Genomic DNA, 20,813 nt, shown 5'->3' with positions numbered 1-20,813 from the left:
AATACATAGTAATTTTAGATAATACAATCTTGTGCAAATACAAATCTCACATGAAATGATTGTTTTACTGCATAAATGTAGCAAAAATATTTTTGTTCTTAATTTAAAACCACGTAGGAAAGGGAATGCCTCACAGTACAAATGAACTTCAATCTGTTCACTTCAATTCAGCATCATAGATAATCACAGGGCTATGTCTCATTTTGGTTACTTGTTCTCTTAGATGTGATTCAACACATAGCATACGTATATGGATTCAAGCACTAAGGAGGATCCTAATAGTTTGAACATTATGCCCCTTGTGCTTCAATGACATTTTACATGTTTCCAAGACAACATCCTACCTGGCCCCTGCAAGTTGGGCCCAATTGTCATTACGTTTACACTGTGACTACTTGTGCAAGTGTAACGAATTAAACGTGATGCTGCGGCATTAGGCTACTTCACAGGCAGCAAGTGTAGACAGCATTGACTTTCTGGTCACTGTGCCCTCTAGCGTATGTTGGGAATTTCTCGAAAATGAAATATTTCAGTGCAAACTTTAATGGTAAGCCCACTAAGCTTATGCCTACAGAACTCGGGATTTAATTTGAGACAGACCCCAGGTCTTTGGTCAGAATTGACACTACATTCTATGTTCAACCATTCCCAACTCCAACAGTAAAATATTATCAGCAAACAGGATTTATGTCAGATTATGATCCTAGTGTTCCTTTAGCCCTTAATTAGAGAAATTGTCTCCAACAGTTAATTCCGACATGGATAAGTGATACGCTATAACTTAACACCTACTCCAAAAAAATCAAAAACTATTTATTTTATTGTAGTACATTTTTTTACTGATGGTAAAATGATTGGAAATATTTTCATTTGTTTTAAATGAAAACTACAGTCCTAAATATATAGTGATAATATTTAGAATACATGAATTAGGGTTAAACAAGATTAACTAATACAGGCTGTGTAACAAAATCTCTGCTGGCAAAAAATGCACATCAAGGAGTAAGGCACTAAGTCTTCAGTAAAGCTTTTTGTAATTGTAGCATATTCTTTCATACTTGGTTGCTGAGATTTTTTGAGTCAAATATAAAATGCAAATATGTTCAGACCCACTATTTTGTACTTAAATTTACTTTGATGAATGGATACAAGTGTTAAATATGGGGAAGTAGGGAGATAAATATCTTGTGTGTTTAAAGACAATGCTTTAAGTCTAACTGTGTCCTCATTCTGCAAATAAGGCAATACGTTCGACAGGTGCGACAGGTGACTGAAGGTATATGGAAGGGTGTATACTTCCAGGCTCCTTAACTTCAATGCCACTACATACTTTAAATATTTTGCTCATACATTAGTCTGAGTCTTAATATTTGATGATAGTGAGTGCTGTGTCACCATCATTGTTATGGATTCTGAAATAGGAATGCTGCCAGTGAAAGAAGATGGAGTCACATAGCAATGATTAGAACTGAAGGGAAGTTCTGACATAAACTGGGCGAGTGCAGCTGCTCAGAAAGTGATGTGCCTTCACAAAAACAAAAGAAGAAAAAGAAAATAAGACTAACCTAAATATCCAGCTAATATCCTGAAAGATCAGTGTTAAGTACTAGTTTTTTCCCCGGCAAAATAGAATCCAGCATCTGAACAACTTGCTTGATTCCTAACCCTGGTCGAAGGGGTGTAGAACAGCCAACTTTAAATGTTCAAATATGTAACTTGTGCACCACTGTAGATCACACACACACTTGGTTGAGCAAATGCTTTTCATATGACTAACACAAGACCAAAGAGTTGCTGATCATGCCAATTGAATTGACAATTTAATACCAATTACCAAATTGAAATTCCATGGCATGAAAATAAGTCTCCATATATTTTGAGCACTTAAGAAGACCCAAGTTTAAAATGGCAGCTGAAAAATAATGCTGAACCAAAAGGAAGCATCAGAGTCTTTCAAAGGCCACAGTACGCATGGTTCTGATCAATATGGGATCTTTTTCCAAAAGCAATATTGTGCTATGACCATGGTCACAAAGAGACTGTTTAAAATGAGTTTCCATTTGAAGATGGACGTAGCACAACACCACTTTTGGAGAACACACCTACTAATTTGTTCATGTAGAGCTCCTCTTTGGTCAAATTCTTCATATTAAGGACTCCTTCAATAACCGTCTGGCCAGTAGTGAACACTTTGCAACAGTTCAGTGTTAAAATAATGTAACATCCTACATACAATCTTTATCCGAAAGGACTCCATGTGAAGGACCCTATGCTGACATATAGGGTTGCAAGTGAACTTGGTAGTGAACGTGGATGTAAGGTAATTTGTGGTTGTAGATTTGGCTGGCCAGTGTTCTCACAGGTAAGTGTGTGTAACTGCCAGTGGTGGTAGGTGTGGTGTGAACTTAGACCTCATTTGCAGCAGTGAAGGTGTGGCGACCTCAGGTGACCTTACTGATGGTGGTGGGTGCGGTCGTCGGGACGCTTGATGTGGATCCGCCGGATCCTCTCGATGCGCTCCCGCTCCTCGTCCTCGTCCAGGTGGTGCGATCGCCCGGCGGCGCCACCCGTTGCCTCCAGCAGGGCGTTGTCGGGACCCCGTCCGTCTTGCGACTCGTACAGGAGGATGTTCAGGGTCTCCTCATAGATTCGGGCCTCTGGGAACTCAACCTGAGGAGACGGGAAAAACTCTCCAAGTCTGTGTACTTCGATACAATAACAAAAACATTACAAGCTCCATCAAATAAATGTACATTTAAAGTCTCAGTTTTAAAAACTGTGGTTATAGATTTGCAGAGAATGTAGTCATCACCTGCCCCACCTATGAATCCCTAGAGAAGTGTTCAGTTTGCCATGGATCTGACATTATTATATGAACATGGTGTTTATAAACTTCCATGCCAATGTGCTAAATTGGTATTCCCTGGATATTTCTTTCAGTCTAGTCCAAGCTTAGGTTGTGTTTGTAGGTGTATTTCAGTGGTATCGCATGGAAAGTACAAATAATAACACCGTTTCAACATTTCTCAGAGTCCGTGCCTACCTTTGTCTGCTTCTTCTCAGTGGCGTAGACAATGGATGTGCAGCACACTTCTGCAATCTTACGGCCCTGGCCATAGAAAGACCAGCAGCAGATCTCATCGCCAATCACGTCCTTGATGAAGAGCACTCGGCCGTTGAACCGCAGTGACAGCTTGTCAAACAACTCTATGTTCTTCAGCAAGTTGTCATCAGAATTGCTACAGCAAACAGAACGAGGTTGGAAGTTGTTGAGCTTTACAAATACACCCTTTGCACCACTTCACTTTAATCAACATAACTTTACAGCGATAGAAATAACAGATCTTCCTTACCTGGTGTAGGAATATTTGTTGTTGCTTCTGTTGTATAAAAGTTTCACAGTGGGCTGGGGTAGAAAATAAAGGTAAAGCATGCTGAGCACATTCTCACAAAAGCTCTCTTCACAACACCATTGTTTTACTGACTAAATTAAACTTTAAGGTTTCCACAGGGAACTATAAAGCAAACAAAAAGGTGATAAAAGGAGGGAATTACTTTTATGTACATGTATTACAATAATTAGGAACAAGCAAAATAATCTTTTTTACCTTTATTAATGGTTATAAGAGGTTTCATAATAAAACACAAGTGTAATGTCAGACACAGCCTGTGAAATAATACACTTCTGAAATTGAAGACTAGTGTTAACTGCGCTAAATCAAGACAATTAAACTAAGGCAGCATCCAACGTGTAATGGGAGCCAGGGGATACAGTGCTGTGCAGTGAGTAACTCTCACTCGCCAACACCTGAAGATACATACTACTGACAGACCCTAACAGCACCTATAGGTTTTAGGCTCCTTGCTAGCACACCCACCTCCAATGCTCAAGGTTGCGAATTTGAGTTCCTGTGTGGGACTGTGCTAACTCCAGGACTTACCTTGTTAGCAGTGGTAATTAGCCTCTGTTCCTCCTTGGATGAGGTCACCAGGGGGACTTTGCAGAATGGTTCATATGTGTCTTTGTTCTGGGAATGACAAATTGCTCTTGTGATTGATTCAAAGGACCGAATGGAATACCTCAGTGACTGGCACACAGAAGCTAAAGAGTTGAACAATTCCCAGATAGAGATAGTACAGTTCTTAAGGATTGACAACCCTCTATTGTAAAAACACATGCTTTGTAAATAGTGAGCAATATACATATAAGGCACATCAGTTGGGGCACACTTACCCATACTAGGGATGCAAATGATTAATCGATTTTAGATTAATTGTCGATTAAGAGGTTGCTCGATCAAAATGTATTAATCACGATTAATCGCTAGAGGGCGCTAGCGCGAGAGACCGGTTGAAAACAAAATGAAGCGAGCGAAAAGAAGTGCGGTGTGGGACCACTTCAACATTGTTAATTCAGGCAACGAAGTCAAATGTTCTCTGTGTAATGCGGTATTGAAATACAATAGTTCCACTAGCTCACTCAGTTATCATTTGAACACTGTGCATGCTGCTGTCCTGCATGGCACCACCAGTTCACCTGGTTACTGCCGCGAGTTCAGGCTGTAGTCTTAAAACTCAGGTTAGCTATTAGTTCGTTAGCGGGCTAGCTCACCTAGACTTCATAGAGTTAGCTACCTAGCTCGTTAGCGGGCTAGCTCACCTTGCTATGAATATGAATATCTCTGTCTACTCCCGCGCTAACGTGTGCCCGCGAGTTTGGCTCATGAGAGTTAGTAAGTAAGTAAGTAAGAGTTGAGTTGGCTATTTAGCTTGATAGCGGACTAGCTCACTCAGGCTTAATGATATTAGATACCTAGCTCGTTAGCGGGCTAGCTTACCTTTGCCTGATGGCTTGCCATTAAGAATGTAACTACTCTATCCCTCACTAACGTGAGCGCGAGTTAAACTTCAGAGAGTTGTGTTGGCTATTTAGCTTGTAATAGCCTAGATGCAGTTTCTTCATAATCTATCCACAAGTTAGATACAAGATTACATATATAGTTACAAGACAGGCTCAATAATATTCTGTTTGGCTCTCTATTTAATTTCTTCTATTCTTTTTTTTTTTATGTCTGTTTCAAATGCAAGAACTGAGCCAGTCCATAATTTATTTCTTTGTTTTAAATTAAAGAATGTATTTTGTTATACCATAAAAAAAACTTTTCTGCTTTCTTTTCCTAATGCATAATAACTTGAGGAATGTAGAGTAGAATAGAATAGAATAGAATTATCATAATGTAATGTAATATAATAACTCAACTATTTAGCTGATATTTGTAAAGGCCCTATTGAAGCACTGAAACTCAGGTGAAAAACGCCGCTTATCAATTAATCGAAAGTCGATCGATAAGATTATCAACTAATGATTAATGAATTAATCGATAATTTGCATCCCTAACCCATACCCATCAGTTCACACATGAAAAAATGCATGCGTTCACTGGAAATCACTTTGCACCTGATTACACACTGTGTGTATGTATGTATGTATGTATGTATGTATGTATGTGTGAGTGAGTGATTGACTGTGTGTATGTAAGGGATAATGTATAGAACGCAGGTCCTTATCGGAAAATAAGTCCCGACAGGGTGAACCGGACACCGACGCGAAGCGGAGAGCATACCTGTAGAGCAGCGAGACACTCATCCGCCAGCCCCTGAACCAGGTAGTACTTGGCCTCAGCCAGTAGCTCCTCTGTCTCTCGGCGACTGTCTGGGAGTGGGACAGCCCCATCTCTGAGGTAGTTCAGGATGGTGCCAAAGTGCTTCCCACACCGGTCAATTAAGATCCAGCCTGGGGGAAGGAGAGAAACCTCAATGTCAGTAAATAATAACTGTGTATACTGGTGTGTTGAGCTGGACATTTTCAGAAGCTGAATATACACATTTTGACCATACTAATCACCCATTGTAATCTTTTTCAGTTGCACTACTTGTAAAGATTATCACTTATAAAACACACATGGAAATGCAGGCAGGCTAGTTGACAAGAAACATTTCCACACCATCTGACATAGCAGCTTTTAGTCACCTTCACTGTCTGTAAGAACTTCCATCCTTCCACTGAACATGGCTTTGAGCATGGTATCTTGCTTAGTTAGGGTCTGCATGGTAGTGTAGTACAGGGCCCCACCCACGTTCAGTTTCACATACTTGGAACCTGGACAGGAACCTTTGAAGGAGGTGGTGCGGGTGGTAGCCGCAGGCACTGCTGTGCTGACCGCACTCACTCCCGACATCTCTTCCTGTGAGGAAACGTAAAAATAAAGTATGGCAATATAATGCAAAATTGTCCGCTTTTTTTAATGAGCAACTACTTCTGGCATCAGCTTTAAATTACTTTTGATAGTCATCTAAAGGCCAGATAAACACACCTATCGTTTCCACTAGCCGTTCAGGCTATGCACTTCTGTGGTTCGTGTGGGAACACCCCACGAAAATGTGAGAAAAGCCTTCACAGCACGACATTGCCAAAATAGGCCAGATAACATGTTCACAAACTGTGCCAACTGGGCTGTTGGTGGTGTCTGCGTGGTGTTTGCATACTTTAAATGGAGGTGGCTTGCTAGTGCTAGATCAAAAACCCATCACGCCCCTCTAACATGTCAGCAACATTGTGACCACAGAAATAATTTCCTAACAACAGTTTTACGAGGGCGACTTAAAAACCATGGTCAGACAACTATTGCATAAGTTTGTTAAACTCACAACCTGTTAAACTCACCATGGCTAACCTACAGCAGACCAGCTAACGTCACCTGAAATGTTACGTTACCAGATTTCCGACTAAATTTGCCTTACAACATTAACTGTTTTCGTTTTATTTGGACTAAAGAAGACAGCATATCGGTAATGACTTTAAGAATTCAGGGAATAATATCTAGCTGCCGAACCTGTACATTTGCCTAAATTACCTGCGCCTTTAAAGTACCGTTAGGTGCACTTAGGATAGCGAGCTAAGGCTAACAAATTGACCAATAAGTGAATCAGTAAGTTTACATGCTTTGCTTATAGGTCAGTGTCATTAAATGATACATTCGAATGCTGATGGTCAGCCATTTGGATTAATATCTCCAAGTTACAGAATGAACGTAAAGCACAATCGCGCAAGTTCTTACCATAGAATCCCTGGACAATCCGTCCGTTCAAGTTAGCCAAGGGAAACAAAGTTCGTGAGGAAAACAATTGGTACTCCTCCCTTCCTGTTTCCGGTTAAGCGATGACGTTATCTTATGGGAATTTCTACACGTAAGGGATTTTCTCAGTTGCTTCTAACATTTCTTAAAATAGAATTGTAATGTGCTGTTTGTTCAGGATCCACATCATGTAGTCACACCTGCCTCCACATAATCACATCATAGACTATTAAGGCAGAGAATATAGAATATATAGTGCAAGGCAAGCATGAGGACAAAAAAGAGTAGGCTAAGTGTGACACTTAATCTTTTTTTTTAAATCATTATTCTATGCAGGAAAAGTTGTCAAATTCCTTGTGCTATGGGTTGGGAATTCCCACAGCAGCTAATCCTCTCACTCTCACATGTAAGTAGCTTACTCATACCCAACAACCTAGCCTACATCCACAGGGTTCACTACCACCATCATTTCACCAAAACATTTCAAAGCAAAATGTGCAAATGAATATCTGTGTTTAATGATGTTATCTTGTAATGGTGTTAATTGCAAGCATTTTCATTTATTTTTTAATATAGCTAGGTAATGTTTCAAATAACGTTACTATAGACATTTGTATTTTGATGATATTTGATTATTTTGAATTCATAATACATGTTATTCAGTTCAATCCAGTTTAGATGGTCTACAATACATGTAGAATCCACATTTTCTCGTAAATATCAACAGTTTAAAGTGACTGGTCAGTGTCCCCCACCTAGTTTAGGGGTGGTGGTGGTGGGGTTCAGATGGTTTACAGTCTATCCATAATAAGTTCAGTAGATGGAAACAAAACAAAAAAACACTGTTATGTAATTATGTTGTAAAGTACTGAGTGCGAACGGAAATCCAGTAACGTTAACACAACAAGAAACTCAAACTCTTCATCACTGGAATAGAAGATTGTTCTCTTCAACTATTCCCATCAATATTTTTAACATATCTTCACTGTAAATAGTTTCTATTTCAACGGAGCTCATAAATCCTACAGAAAAAAGAGAGATGAAAAGTACAGTATGAGGATTTGGAAATATATTTACTAATAAAATACACCGCGTTCCACATTATTATGCAAATTGGATTGAAGGGTCATAAACATTCATTTTTTAGTTTTTCAATTAAAGTCATGGGTAATATTGTGTCTCAGGGCTAATTGAATGATTGAAATCAATCTCAGACACCTGAGATAATTAGTTTGATAGGTGAGCCAAATCAAAAGAAAACTACTTAAGAAGGATGTTCCACATTATTAAGCAAGCTACATGTTTCAGGCAAAATGTGGAAGAAAAAGGATCTCTCTGCTGCTGAAAAGCGGCAAATAGTGCAATACCTTGGTCAAGGTATCACAACATTGGATATTTCCAAAAGAATTGCGCATGATCATTGGACGGGGAAAATATTTGTCACTGATTCACAGCACAGGTGGGTTCGTTCAGACAAAGGCAAGATAAGGAATATTTCTGCCAAACAAATGCGTAGGGTCAAGAGAGCAGCCACTAAAATGCCATTGAATAGCAGCAAACAGGTGTTTGAAGCCGCTGGTGCCTCTGGAGTCCCACGAACTTCAGGATGTAGGATGCTCAAGAGGTTTGCAAGTGTCCTTAAACCTTATTCGGCCAACCCTCAACTCTGCTCACAAGCAAAAAAGGTTGCAGTGGGCTCAGGTCTACATAAAGACTAACTTTCAAACTGTTTTGTTTGCGGATGAGTGCCGTGCAACCCTTGATGGTCCTGATGGATGGAGTAGTGGATGGTTGGTGAATGGCCACCATGTCCCAACAAGGCTAACACGTCAACAAGGAGGTGGCGGAGTCATGTTTTGGGCCGGAATCATGGGGAGAGAGCTGGTAGGCCCCTTCAGGGTCCCCAACGGTGTGAAAATGACCTCGGCAAAGTATGTAGAGTTTCTGACTGACCACTTTCTTCCGTGGTACAAAAAGAAGAGCCGCGCCTTCCATAGCAAAGTCATATTTATGCATGACAATGCACCCCCTCATGCTGCAAAGAATACCTCTGGGGCATTGGCTATAGCAGCCAATGCCCCAGAGGTATTCTTTGCATAAAAGAAGAGTAACTCATGGTGTGGCCCCCATCTTACCCTGACCTTAACCCTATTGAGAACCTTTGGAGCATCATCAAGCAAAAGATCTATGTGGTTGGAAGGCAGTTCACACCCAATCTGGTGCTCTGGGAGGCTATTTGGCATCCTGATAAGACATTGAAGCAGAAAACAATCAAAGAACTCATGAGTTCAATGGATGCCAGAATTGTGAAGTTGATATCAAAGATGGGGTCCTATGTTAACATGTAACTTGACCTGTTAAGATGTTTTTGATTAAAACTTTTTTTTGATTTCAGTAAATATGGCCTCCTAATGCTGCAAATTTAACAAATGACAATTTTGAGTTCTTTACAACCTATAAAATATCTTGAAACTCTGAGACTTTGAAACTCTGCATAATAATTTGGAACACTGCATTTTGAGTTTTTTAATTTTTTTTAAAATACTGTTATCATTGGGAGGTTTGTTCAATAAAATTTGAATTATACTCTAAAAGTTGATGACTTGAAAATTATACTGACTGTATGTGCATTACTATTAAGGAAAATCTGAGCAAAGTGTAATTTGCGTAATAATGTGGAGCGCGGTGTATATGCAAAATCATACTGATATGTTGTAAGACCAACCTCCATAGATATTATTCACCAATGATGCAATTGATCACAAGGATTGCAATTTACTTTAAGGCACAGTTCTTGTTTTGTTTTCTTTATAATTGTTAATACTCTTATGATGAAAATGGAAGGCAAGCAATCACTATCACAGATGCTTGACATCAATATCAGATATCAGATTCTTCAAATTTCAAGATTCTGTTGCTTATGAATGGTGTTAGGAGGCCCAGCCAGCTATTGTCTTCACTGGTAATAAACAGTCAATAGCCTACTGCAATTAAATCAGTAAGATATAACCTTCAAAGGGAATTTCTGACAACGTAGGAACAGTAAAGAGCTTGCTGACCATTGAATAGAATGTCAGTATCTGAGATGTGACAAAAAAGAAAACCTTTTCTCTGTTACTCAGTGCCACCCTCTCTGGCTCATGCGCTTGCCATATTAACCGTGACACTGTATGCATGCAGCCTCCTTAGCCTACTTCTGTCTCCCACACACCAGTAAAACAGCATTGCATGAAAATGTTCCATTCCAAGTAGATCTAGGCATTATGCCAGTTGTGGTGTATTTATAGCATTCCCATTGAATAGCAAGATTCCAGACTAAACTATGTTGCAACAAAACTCAAAACTGTGGTGTTTCTTAATTTGAACCAACCACTCAAAACAAAAGGTTCAACAAAGGAATTCACAAAAGCACCACGCTCAAGGGACCTGTGTTATCAGAGAGACCTTTGTCGTTATTGAGCTATAAACAACAGAAGTACCTAAGGCAGAGGATTAAATATTTTACTGTTACTCGAACAGGACTACAACAACCTCAGACACATCACCTCAGGGACAGACTTTGAGCCTTTAGTGCAAGACTCATCGTAAGAGTGTGCAGTGGTCACAGGCGGGGGTCTCTGAGGATATTGTGCACCCTAATGGAAAAAATACTCCACCGTGGTTTGACAGCGTTGTTTCTTTTTTTATATCTTAATGGAATCACTGGTAAGTGGCCATTTTTTGTCACCATAAAATCATCAGCATTGGTTAAGCTATTGTTTTTCCCATTTAACAGCGTTACATTTGTCAATCAGAGATTTCATGCATTGAGCTTTTGCTATGGACTTTTTTATTTCACTACATTTACTGTATAATTTATAAAGATTTAAATGATAAAGTAGATGTAGTTTTGTACTTCAGATTTTCTCTCAATTTATACCAAAAGGCAACCTCAAGGGTACAATAAACACAAAGACAGTTCTAATGGTGTATACTGTGGAATGAGACTTCAGACATTCCTGGAATGAGATAATATAACATACAACAATAACATTGTCTTATGGTGCTATTTGAGAACTCAGATGCATGAAAATCTTTGATGCCTCTCTACTCTTTTTCTTCCAAACAGGTCAATCATGTGAAGGACAGTGTGGCCAAAAACTCGACACATGTTCTTGCCATGTGACATGTATTTCCTTAGAAAACTGCTGTGACAACTTTAAGGAGTTCTGTGTTGATACTTTTCCATACTCTGGATCTATATTTGGAGGAACAGATTTAGTGATCCTAAATGCAACTTTCAATCAAAACTCCAACATAACCTGTCGGTAAGATCTGATTAATCATTGCTTAAAGGCCAGTATTAGTTGTCTTTTGCATGCTATGCATTTTTATGTTGCCCTCACGAACTGATACATTCAGGGAATCCCACAGACATAAATCTCTTATGACACAGAATTCCCTCTTTTAGTTTATTTGTGTAAATGTATATAGTTCATAATGTGAATTCTATGATAATATACTTGGTGTGTATAATTATGTACTCTGTGTCTTTCCTTGTTTGTAAACTAATAAGTAATGCCTTCTTGGCACTGTAAAGTAGTCACACATCACAATTTCCAGACTTGTTTTTTCTGGTGGTTAATTAGTTCCAGCCTATGTGAGTTTGTTTGTGTCTTCTTCCTGTAGGTTTAACAGAGAGATAGTAACTGAGGGCTATGTGGACCCAGAGAGTCGGGCCCACTGTATATCGCCTCTTCTTTATCAGACAGGATGGATTCCATTGGAGATTGCAAATGATGGAACAACGTACAACCGACAGGGATCCTGGCTGTCAGGTTTGTTGATTTCTTAATGTTTGAGTAACCAATTTTGCACAGTTTGGACTTACTTAAACATTTGTATTTGAGAGTTAAGTGTAGTAGTCTCACACACAGAAATCACATTCTAGCCATTCTACTCTAGTTAGGTCATATGTTCCATTAAATAACAAAAGGTCGAATCTTGATAAATTATATTATATTATAAATGCTATTTCATGATGCAGTTTTCTTTTCATAGGCCATCTACATACATATATATCTTCTACATATCTTATTGTGGTTTGTGACCAATTCAGTAGATATTAAAGAGTTGTTTCAATGTTATATTATATTTTTCACCTCATTAGTTCATCCAGGAAAATTGGACCCACGCTTCAAGGTGACGTTGGTGAATTCCACACAGTGGCAGTACTACGGTACTCCCAACATAGGAGGAACCCTTCGCATGACGTGGAACACCTCACTGGTCAGGGCTGAAAATGTCAACTTGGAACTGTGGGGCTACAGAGAGGAAGGTTAGACTGACATCACACTAGTCTACACTCAGACAGTTAGTGATTCTGGAAGAGATCTTGCACAGATCCAGCCCAGATCTAACACAGATCCAGACCAGATCTAACACAGAGCCAGACCAGATCTAAAACAGATCCAGACCAGATCTTGCACAGATCCAGACCAGATCTAACACAGAGCCAGACCAGATCTTTCACAGATCCAGCCCAGATCTAACACAAAGCCAGACCAGATCTAACACAGATCCAGACCAGATCTTGCACAGATCCAGCCCAGATCTAACACAGAGCCAGACCAGATCTAACACAGATCCAGACCAGATCTTGCACAGATCCAGCCCAGATCTAACACAGAGCTAGACCAGATCTAACACAGATCCAGACCAGATCTTGCACAGATCCAGCCCAGATCTAACACAGATCTTGCACAGAGTGAGACCTGTTCTAGAGTTTGCTGCTGTGTGGTAATACACAACATGGTTCATAGCTGTGTGCAGTGGCGCCCCCACATGTCCAAAACATACGCACTGCCGGCAGTTGTTTTGATTAACATATTGAATGGCAGTGAACAAAGCATAATTGGTGGTGAAAGTAAATAAAAATAACAGTGACATGTTTAAAATACATAAAAGAAAGGTGGGCCAGCTGTTTGAGACATTTAAAGACATATCTGAGGCTTAAATCGATACAGAGAGAGTCTTGAGGGAGTTTGACACAACCATTGCAGAGGCTTAGTGTCATTCTATTAATGAGAGTGTGTAAAATAAGGGGTTGGGTTACTGTTGGTGCTTGCAATGAACTAGTGACCAAGAATTACATTTGCTTCAGTATTTATCTGATCAACGTTCATTCCTTCTTTCAAATGCGTTTAAAATGTGAGGATGCTAGCCAGGATGATATTATTTGACTTAAATGTATCCAAATGAGTTACATTCAAGTGTGTTTTTCTAGGAGAGGCTTATTCAGAATCCTGGACAGCTGAATGGAAGTACCTGTACTCCCTGGTCAGAGGATACCCCAACAATGGCACTTTCAGCTTTGTTCCCACTGTGGCAGACAAGCCCTTCTTAGACTGGGAGCTGGGCTGTGTCCGGGTCAGCCCTAGTGCTAACCCTGATGGGAAACGGTATGCAGTCTATACTAATGACAAATTCCTGCTCAGCAATGCTGACAAACCTTTCGATAAATATCACCTTAGCAAAACAATACTGTATATCCTAATTTAGCATTTCTGATGGATTATAACCAGCCCATGACCATAACATTTAAAACCATATTTAATCCAGTTTTAAACCATATTCAATCCAGTTTTTTGACAGATTGAGACTTTCTGTAAGGAACTTGACTTCCAAAGTAACATTTTCACTGCTTCTCTATTACAATACCTTGAAGGATTGACATGGTTAAATAAGGATGAATACCTATTTTGTTGTAGTGATGTTCATGCTGTCTGGAGTGAAGACCATGCCCTGGCTTGGCACCTGGAGGAGAAGTTCAGAGAGAACTCTGCAGCGTGGGCGCTGGACAAATGCATACAGTGGGACCAGCTGGAGAAAAGCTTGCCTAGTTTCCTGGATGAGACCATTGACTGCCCGTGCACACTGGCCCAAGCAAGAGCAGACACGGGCCGGTTTCATGTAAGGATGTCAAATACAGGCAAACAATCACGCCCTCATGCCTTTATGCTAATAGCCCTGTATAATATTTTAGTTGAAGAAATATTTATATTGACATTGTATGAAAGTAGAGTCTTTAGATTATATTTGTTTTAAAATATCATATCAACTTTTAAAATAGAAAGTAGAGGATGTACTTGCATGGTCATGATAGGGCAGTTAACATACATAAGAGGGATTGTGCTATCTGTGTATTTCATCCCCTTCTTTAGACTGACTACGGATGTGACATAGAGAAAGGGAGTGTGTGCACATATCATCCTGGGAGTGTCCACTGTGTGAGAGCCATACAGGCCAGGTAATGTGTGTCAAAATATGAAATATTGGACTTCAGGAAAGGATTCCTAGTCTATCGTGTAACTACCTATGCTAACAAACTGCAACCAAAGACTGAAACATGAGAGTGCCAGCTCAAGAGAGACTGGGATTGGGTGGTATTTGTCAATGGAATAGATGCCCCGCTCAAACACAAGATGGTTTCATGTCACACGTCATGGGAAAAAATATGTATTCAAATAAAATTATATATGATAATTTAAAATTATATATAAAATAAAAATTCAAATGAAATTTACTCTTTTCGATTTCAAGGCTTGATGGGTATATTGGCAGTGCAAATGCGGCCCAAGTACTCCAGATAAGAATTAAAATTGTGGAAATTCGGGATACTCATACAACTGCACCACTTAATTTTCCCTAGACAGACAGTTTTAGTACATAAGTTATATGGTTGAAAAAGGGGACGAGAGTACTGTATGTAGAGAGAAAGTATTGAGATTGAGTTGATGTGACTCCCAGTCCGCTCTAACACTCCAACATCATTCAAAGGATGCCACTACACACTATATCATCTCGCTACTTAAAGGTTAAAAGTGCATCCTCAGTAGTATTTATGTAATGCATTTACATCTCAGAAGTATTTATGTAATGCATTTACCCAACACTCCAATTTCATGTCCTGGGACCGCTCAATGTAAGTGATGAAGCTGTCTGCCAAATTTACCACTCTCTTGCAAATGCTTAACAGCGGCACTATGGTTGCTATGTTATGTAGCCCTCTTAGCAAGATTTATTAAATACATAACTGAGTGTAATGTGTCTGCCAAGGAAGCTATGTTGTGTCTGTCTGAAAAAATACCAGGGATACAGCTAATTTTAATAAGCAAGTGTTATTCAAAGCTTCCAGCAAAGCATTGGTTTTAAATTTCCCGTGGACGTGCTGTGGTGCCAAATTCCCTGGCATAAATGTTGCGGTTTTAAATCCCTGGCATGAGCAATGGTGCTAAATCAGTGACATAACTTTTGTGTTAACCTCATGCTGACTGACTGCTTCACTCACAGCCCCAAGTATGCGGCGGGACAGCAATGTTGCTATGACAGCACGGGAGCCCAGGTTCTGACCTCGGATTCCATTGGGGGGAGCACCCCAGATCGGGGACATGATTGGGGATCACCCCCATACCGAAACCCCCCCAGAATTCCTGGAGCGTCCCACTGGGTTTACGATGTTCTCAGCTTCTACTACTGCTGCCTGTGGTCAGACAACTGTCACTACTATTTCACACACCGGCCCTCTAGTGACTGCAGGACATACACGCCTCCGAAAGCAGGTTAGACCCTGTGGCATCAGAGCCAGTAGACTACATCCTCTCAAACAGTGGGTGGTGCAAATACAGATAAATGGATTTTTAAAAATGCAGGACGTCATCCTGACAGTGCTGATCTGTCATCCACTTTTATCATAAATGTAATCCATGCATAAGTATGCCAAGAGTATAGCTAGGGTGTCCCAATAATTCCACTAATTTTGAATCGAGTTGAACTCATTTTGTTGAGCTTATGAACTGTCACAGTTCATAAAGTTGTTCACAGCCCTGTAATGCTGGATGTCTGGAATAGTTAGTAGTAATAATTTCTGTGGCCCCTTAGGTGCAGTGTTTGGAGATCCCCACCTTATCACCTTTGATGGCACGAGATACACCTTCAATGGAAAGGGGGAGTATTCACTAGTTGTTTCTGAGGCGAAGCATTTTGTGGTTCAGGGAAGAACAGAGCAACTGACCGATCCACAGAGTGGTAAGTTTGGCATAATGGCAATCATTTATATTTACATTTATTTAGTTTTTATGGAAACTTATATAGTTTATATGTAATAAATATACAAATACATTTTTATCAGTATGTCTTGTAGTGCTGTAAACACCTTGCTCTAAAAGTTGAGCTACAGGAATGTCATCATCCAGACCCAACTGAACTGTTCTCTTACATTATAACACTTTTCATTAAAATTCACTTCATGATTTTCAAAAAGCTATTTATTTCCTTTTTTATAACAGTCATAACAAATTATGTCTGCCTACATAAGCAGGAGTGTTGGTCAATGCCACCAAGCTTTCAGCTGTTGCCATGAGAGAAGGGGAGTCTGATGTCATTGAGGTGCGTCTCGACCAGCTGAAAGACAGTTTGCAGGTCCTCAGGAACCAGATGCCACTCTCCTTCACAGAACAAACCTGGATGGACCTCAAAGGTGAGATCTATAGCCAGCCACTGTGACAACAATTACTTTAAAAATACATTTGAAACTACGTTTGTCAGTATTCACATGCACAAATTCCATGTTTTTTTCTGTGACACAGGTGTTCTTTTGTATTTGTAGTCTTTTTATGATACATAAAAAGCAAATATTTATTGGTACAGTGTACTATATCGTTTGAGCATTATTTATGATGTGTCATAACTGCACTCGTGATCTTGCTGATGCTAACATCATGCCAGTGGAACCATAAATGCGAGGTGACTGTTCAGACGATAAGATAATAAGGGAGGATTAGTGTTTAGGCGGCAGATTCAGAGATAAAGACGAAGCTTGTAAAGTAACATGGGGCAGCCAGCAGTTATCTTGCTTAATCTTATAGTGTTTTGTTTATGTCAAAAACTTTGAACATTGGTGTGCTTTGCAATAAGTTGGCTAAACTCTACATTTTTTCTGTACACTCATGTAGAATCAAGGTTACTAATAAACAGTCTGGGTCTAATATGATCTAATGAATGAATATGTCATTCATGTTCAGTCAATACACATTGCACTAATGAGTGCAATTTGGAATATCTGTAACATTGAACAATTCAACAAAACTCTTCTGTCTTTTTCACAGGTGTGTTTGTATTCTCCCCAGTACAACACAACGTGACAGTCATGTTCCCCTCTGGGGTCGGGGTAGAGGTGCGGAGGAGAGAAGGGACTATGGCAGCCACAGTCCTGCTTCCTGAAGAGTTCAGAGACACTACCCAAGGGCTGCTTGGAAAGATGAATGATGATCCAAAGGATGACCTTGTCTCCAGCAGTGGGAACACTGTTCCAGATGCAAGCAATGCTGAGGAAGTGTACACATTTGGAGCAAGCTGTAAGTTATAGCCAGGTGATTTGTTTTCCCACAACAAGAAACATATGACAAATAGTTATAAGTCATCCCCTTGGTGAAAGTGTCTATAGTTCATTTATGTTTCACATGGCAAACATTTCATTGAGAGTTCAGCCATATGATCCACAAAATGCAATCAGAATATAGTCTAACTCTTTGTGATAGCACTGACCCATAAAAGGGGTTTTTGTGTGGGTGCATCCTAAAAACTTTGAATAGGTGAATGCTCTAAGTGGTGCATAATGGAACAAGGTAAAAAATGAGATAGTTGAATCTCCTGAGCTAGTTGAATCCCCTGAGGTGGTTGAATCTCCTGTGTGTTGCTCCATATCTTGACGCTTCATAGTACCGGCATGCTGGATTACACACAGCCCTTATTGTGTCATTTAGGTTGTAGCTGTTATTTAACTATGCATTATCAGCTGTGGCACTTGAAATAAGTAATGTGTCCTTGGCCAGTTCACTGTTTAAAGACTCTGTTTATCTTTCTTCTAGTGTTTATCAGTTCATCTTTGATACTTTGACGTACTGCAATGATATATGCGAATATTGCAGCGTCGGAGTGGATAAATGGCATTGCAGTATCTCTGGTTTTACACTCTTTATCATCCCAAATGGAAAAAAACTTAGTTGGTCTAAATTTGACCACATTTTTTTAAAATCCCCTTTTCCCTATTGGCCAACAGGAAACTGGAATTGAATCAAAAGTTGGTATCAGACAGCCAAAGGGGGTTTTGTACAGTGAAATACAAAAATGAGAAATTTTGCTTCATGGCTTTCCAAAGTAATAAACAAAGGCTCCATTGCAGTAACATAGCTGGATCGCTGTGTGATTATGAGACAATGTCCTCCTTAGGGGCGATCCTGAACGAGTCATCCCTCTTTACCTATGACTCCAACTACCTGCTGGACTCATACCTGTTTGCCCCCAAGCACGATCCAGCTTTCTCTCCAGCGTTCGCCATCCCTGAAAATCCAGACGACCCCCTGATGAACGAGGCATCCAAGCTGTGCACTGGTGGCGGCTCTGAGCTCTGCAGATATGACACCCTGGTGGCACGCAGTCTCAGTGTGGGAAATGCCACCCGCGTGTCTTTCAATAGCCACGCTACTATTGCTGAGGACCTTAGCGCAGGTAGCATTATGATTCTCAGAGAGCATTGTGTTGAAGATTGCCATTGTACATTAGGCTACCATTGCAGTTTTCACATTGCCATAATCATAATGTTTATGTTACATAATATATTGTATGTTCCATTCAGTCCACCAGTTAATTCTGTCTGGCAAATTTTGTATTTTCCTCAGTGGTGTCCTGTGGTTGGATTACTCCACCGAGTAATGGCGAGAAGGACGGCACAACATATTTGCAGGGATTCACAGTGAAGTTCACTTGCAATACTGGCTATGTCCTGCAGGGGCCAAAAGAGCGCACTTGTCAAAGCAATGGCCAGTGGTCTGGGGAGCTCACCGATTGCACTGCTGAGAGCGGTAAGCACTAGACATGATGTATGCACCAGACGCACACTCAAGCAATCAGAGTCAGAGTCTTGAAGGCGTTATCATGCCCTCATACTGCTATCATATGCTCCATTTATATGGTTCACTGTGCATGTAATTTCTTTGTGCACATCATTTCTTTGCTGGTAAGGTGCTACACAAATAAAGTTTATTATTATAATGATTATTAATATTTGTATTATTATAAACTTAATCAAACAACTGACAAAGATACAGTAATATGTTGTCCCTCTTGAGTCTTTGATCAGTAAATGCATTGACTGAGTAGAGTTTGATAGGAAAGTCCTTACAAATAAATCACTATCTGGAGGGCTCAGAGAATTATATAATATATGTTGTGTTCCAAACTACCCTCTAAGAATATCCACAGACTGGAGTTTCATGTTAAGCAATCTACACGTAAATCCAACTCCTCTTTCAATGGATCAAATCTTCTGTCTATTTCAGGGGCAGGGAACACTCTTGGCATTGTTCTGGGCACTGTCATTGGGGCTATTGCTCTCGCAACCATATTGACTGTAATAATTCTCCACAGCAGGAAACACAAGAGGTAGCTGATTTATAATATGATTGTATTGTATGTTGTTGTTTCACTAGGTCTCTATTTCTCGTAGCTTGATTGTTCTTTCCTTTCTACATCGCTTTAAAAGCATCTGCTAAATGACTAAATGTAAATGTAAATGTGTGGAACTACTCATTTCAAGTGACACATTTAAAAAGCATACTATAAAATCAAATGAACAATTTAGTCAATGATATTAAAAAAGCATTTCTCCAACCTTTTATTTTCAGAGCAACCCAAAAACAGGAAGAAGACGAGGCTTTCTGATCCTAGTACCACACGATGGGACTACCACATGATAGCATGATAAAGTGTGTGTATCATGTCAGAAACTCACCAAATACAGAATACTTTTTGGATATGCATCAGAGACAACTATTTCTATTTTAACCCAATTGTCAATCCATATGTTAATAATAGGCCATACTTTGTTTCGTTGCGCACAGTATGAGTATGAAAAGCAATGTTAATATTTGTATGAAAATTACTGCCTTTTCTGTAATATGTATACTTCAGCAAATAATAAAATCATAGCAATCAAAGGCCTTAATTATGCTTCTGAGCAATCATATATAATAGAATGTTATTTACTACCAGTGAAATGTTGTGCACCAAGTAAGGACAACATGTTAAACATTAGTTTTTTGCATCACAAAAAGGGAGCTATTCACCTCACATTATTAACTTGTACTTTGTTTACTCATTTGTTTTAGTTTTGCAGTTCTGCATCACTAATGCCCTCTGGTTGTGCCTCTCTGCCTTTTGGCCAAGTTCAAGTGTACTTTGGTTGTTGTTCCTGCTGGATCAGGGAGGGTAGCGGAGGGCGGCCTGCCTGTGTGTGGTGTGACATGCCTCACTGTGATTTATGTTGCTGTGGTCTGACATGGCTGAATCAAAGGCCAAACTCATCTGGGTAAGCACAAGTTGTCCTGTACCACAAACAAAAAGGCCTATGCAGTAGTAGTCATGTTCTATAGAATATTCTGGAAGAAGAAAAAACAAATACTGTACATATGTAATGAAATGGCATCAATAACAATTTAAAAAGACAGAACAGATATTAAGTTTGTCCAGACTGCGCACATCAGCCAGCTCTCCGTCTCAACTTCAAGTGCAGGAGACAATGGATGTCTTATCCAGAAGAATGTCAAACGTAATAGATGTTCTAATTTACATTGGTTGAAA

General features: G+C 39.7%; 2 protein-coding genes across 2 annotated transcripts; one reads left to right on the top strand and one right to left on the bottom strand.

Moving 5' to 3' along the window:
* Positions 1–144: 144 nt before the first annotated feature.
* On the bottom strand, positions 145–7,159 carry LOC308371999 (BTB/POZ domain-containing adapter for CUL3-mediated RhoA degradation protein 3-like). Its single transcript, XM_080847089.1, has 7 exons — positions 7,119–7,159; positions 6,032–6,245; positions 5,625–5,794; positions 3,942–4,028; positions 3,354–3,406; positions 3,044–3,239; positions 145–2,670 (listed from the first exon to the last, which is right to left on the bottom strand). Exons 1-7 carry the CDS (start codon positions 7,119–7,121, stop codon positions 2,452–2,454), a joined length of 942 nt encoding a protein of 313 aa, XP_080703215.1. The 5' UTR covers positions 7,122–7,159; the 3' UTR covers positions 145–2,451.
* Positions 7,160–10,774: 3,615 nt separating this feature from the next.
* LOC308371993 (sushi domain-containing protein 2-like) lies at positions 10,775–19,895 on the top strand (the record flags this gene model as incomplete). The annotated part of the gene is made up of 15 exons (XM_080847076.1): positions 10,775–10,841; positions 11,245–11,443; positions 11,805–11,953; positions 12,286–12,453; positions 13,402–13,576; positions 13,886–14,087; positions 14,339–14,424; positions 15,468–15,736; positions 16,056–16,202; positions 16,495–16,653; positions 17,282–17,530; positions 18,405–18,683; positions 18,854–19,036; positions 19,514–19,616; positions 19,859–19,895. 15 exons carry the CDS (start codon positions 10,775–10,777, stop codon positions 19,893–19,895), a joined length of 2,472 nt encoding a protein of 823 aa, XP_080703202.1.
* Between the last annotated feature and the right edge of the window lie 918 nt (positions 19,896–20,813).

The sequence above is a fragment of the Sprattus sprattus genome (assembly GCF_963457725.1).
Source record: "Sprattus sprattus genome assembly, chromosome: 11".
In the NCBI taxonomy this organism is placed as follows: Eukaryota; Metazoa; Chordata; class Actinopteri; order Clupeiformes; family Clupeidae; genus Sprattus; species Sprattus sprattus.
The sequence above is the reverse complement of the archived record's forward strand: the minus strand, read 5'-3'. Positions and strand labels throughout refer to the sequence as shown.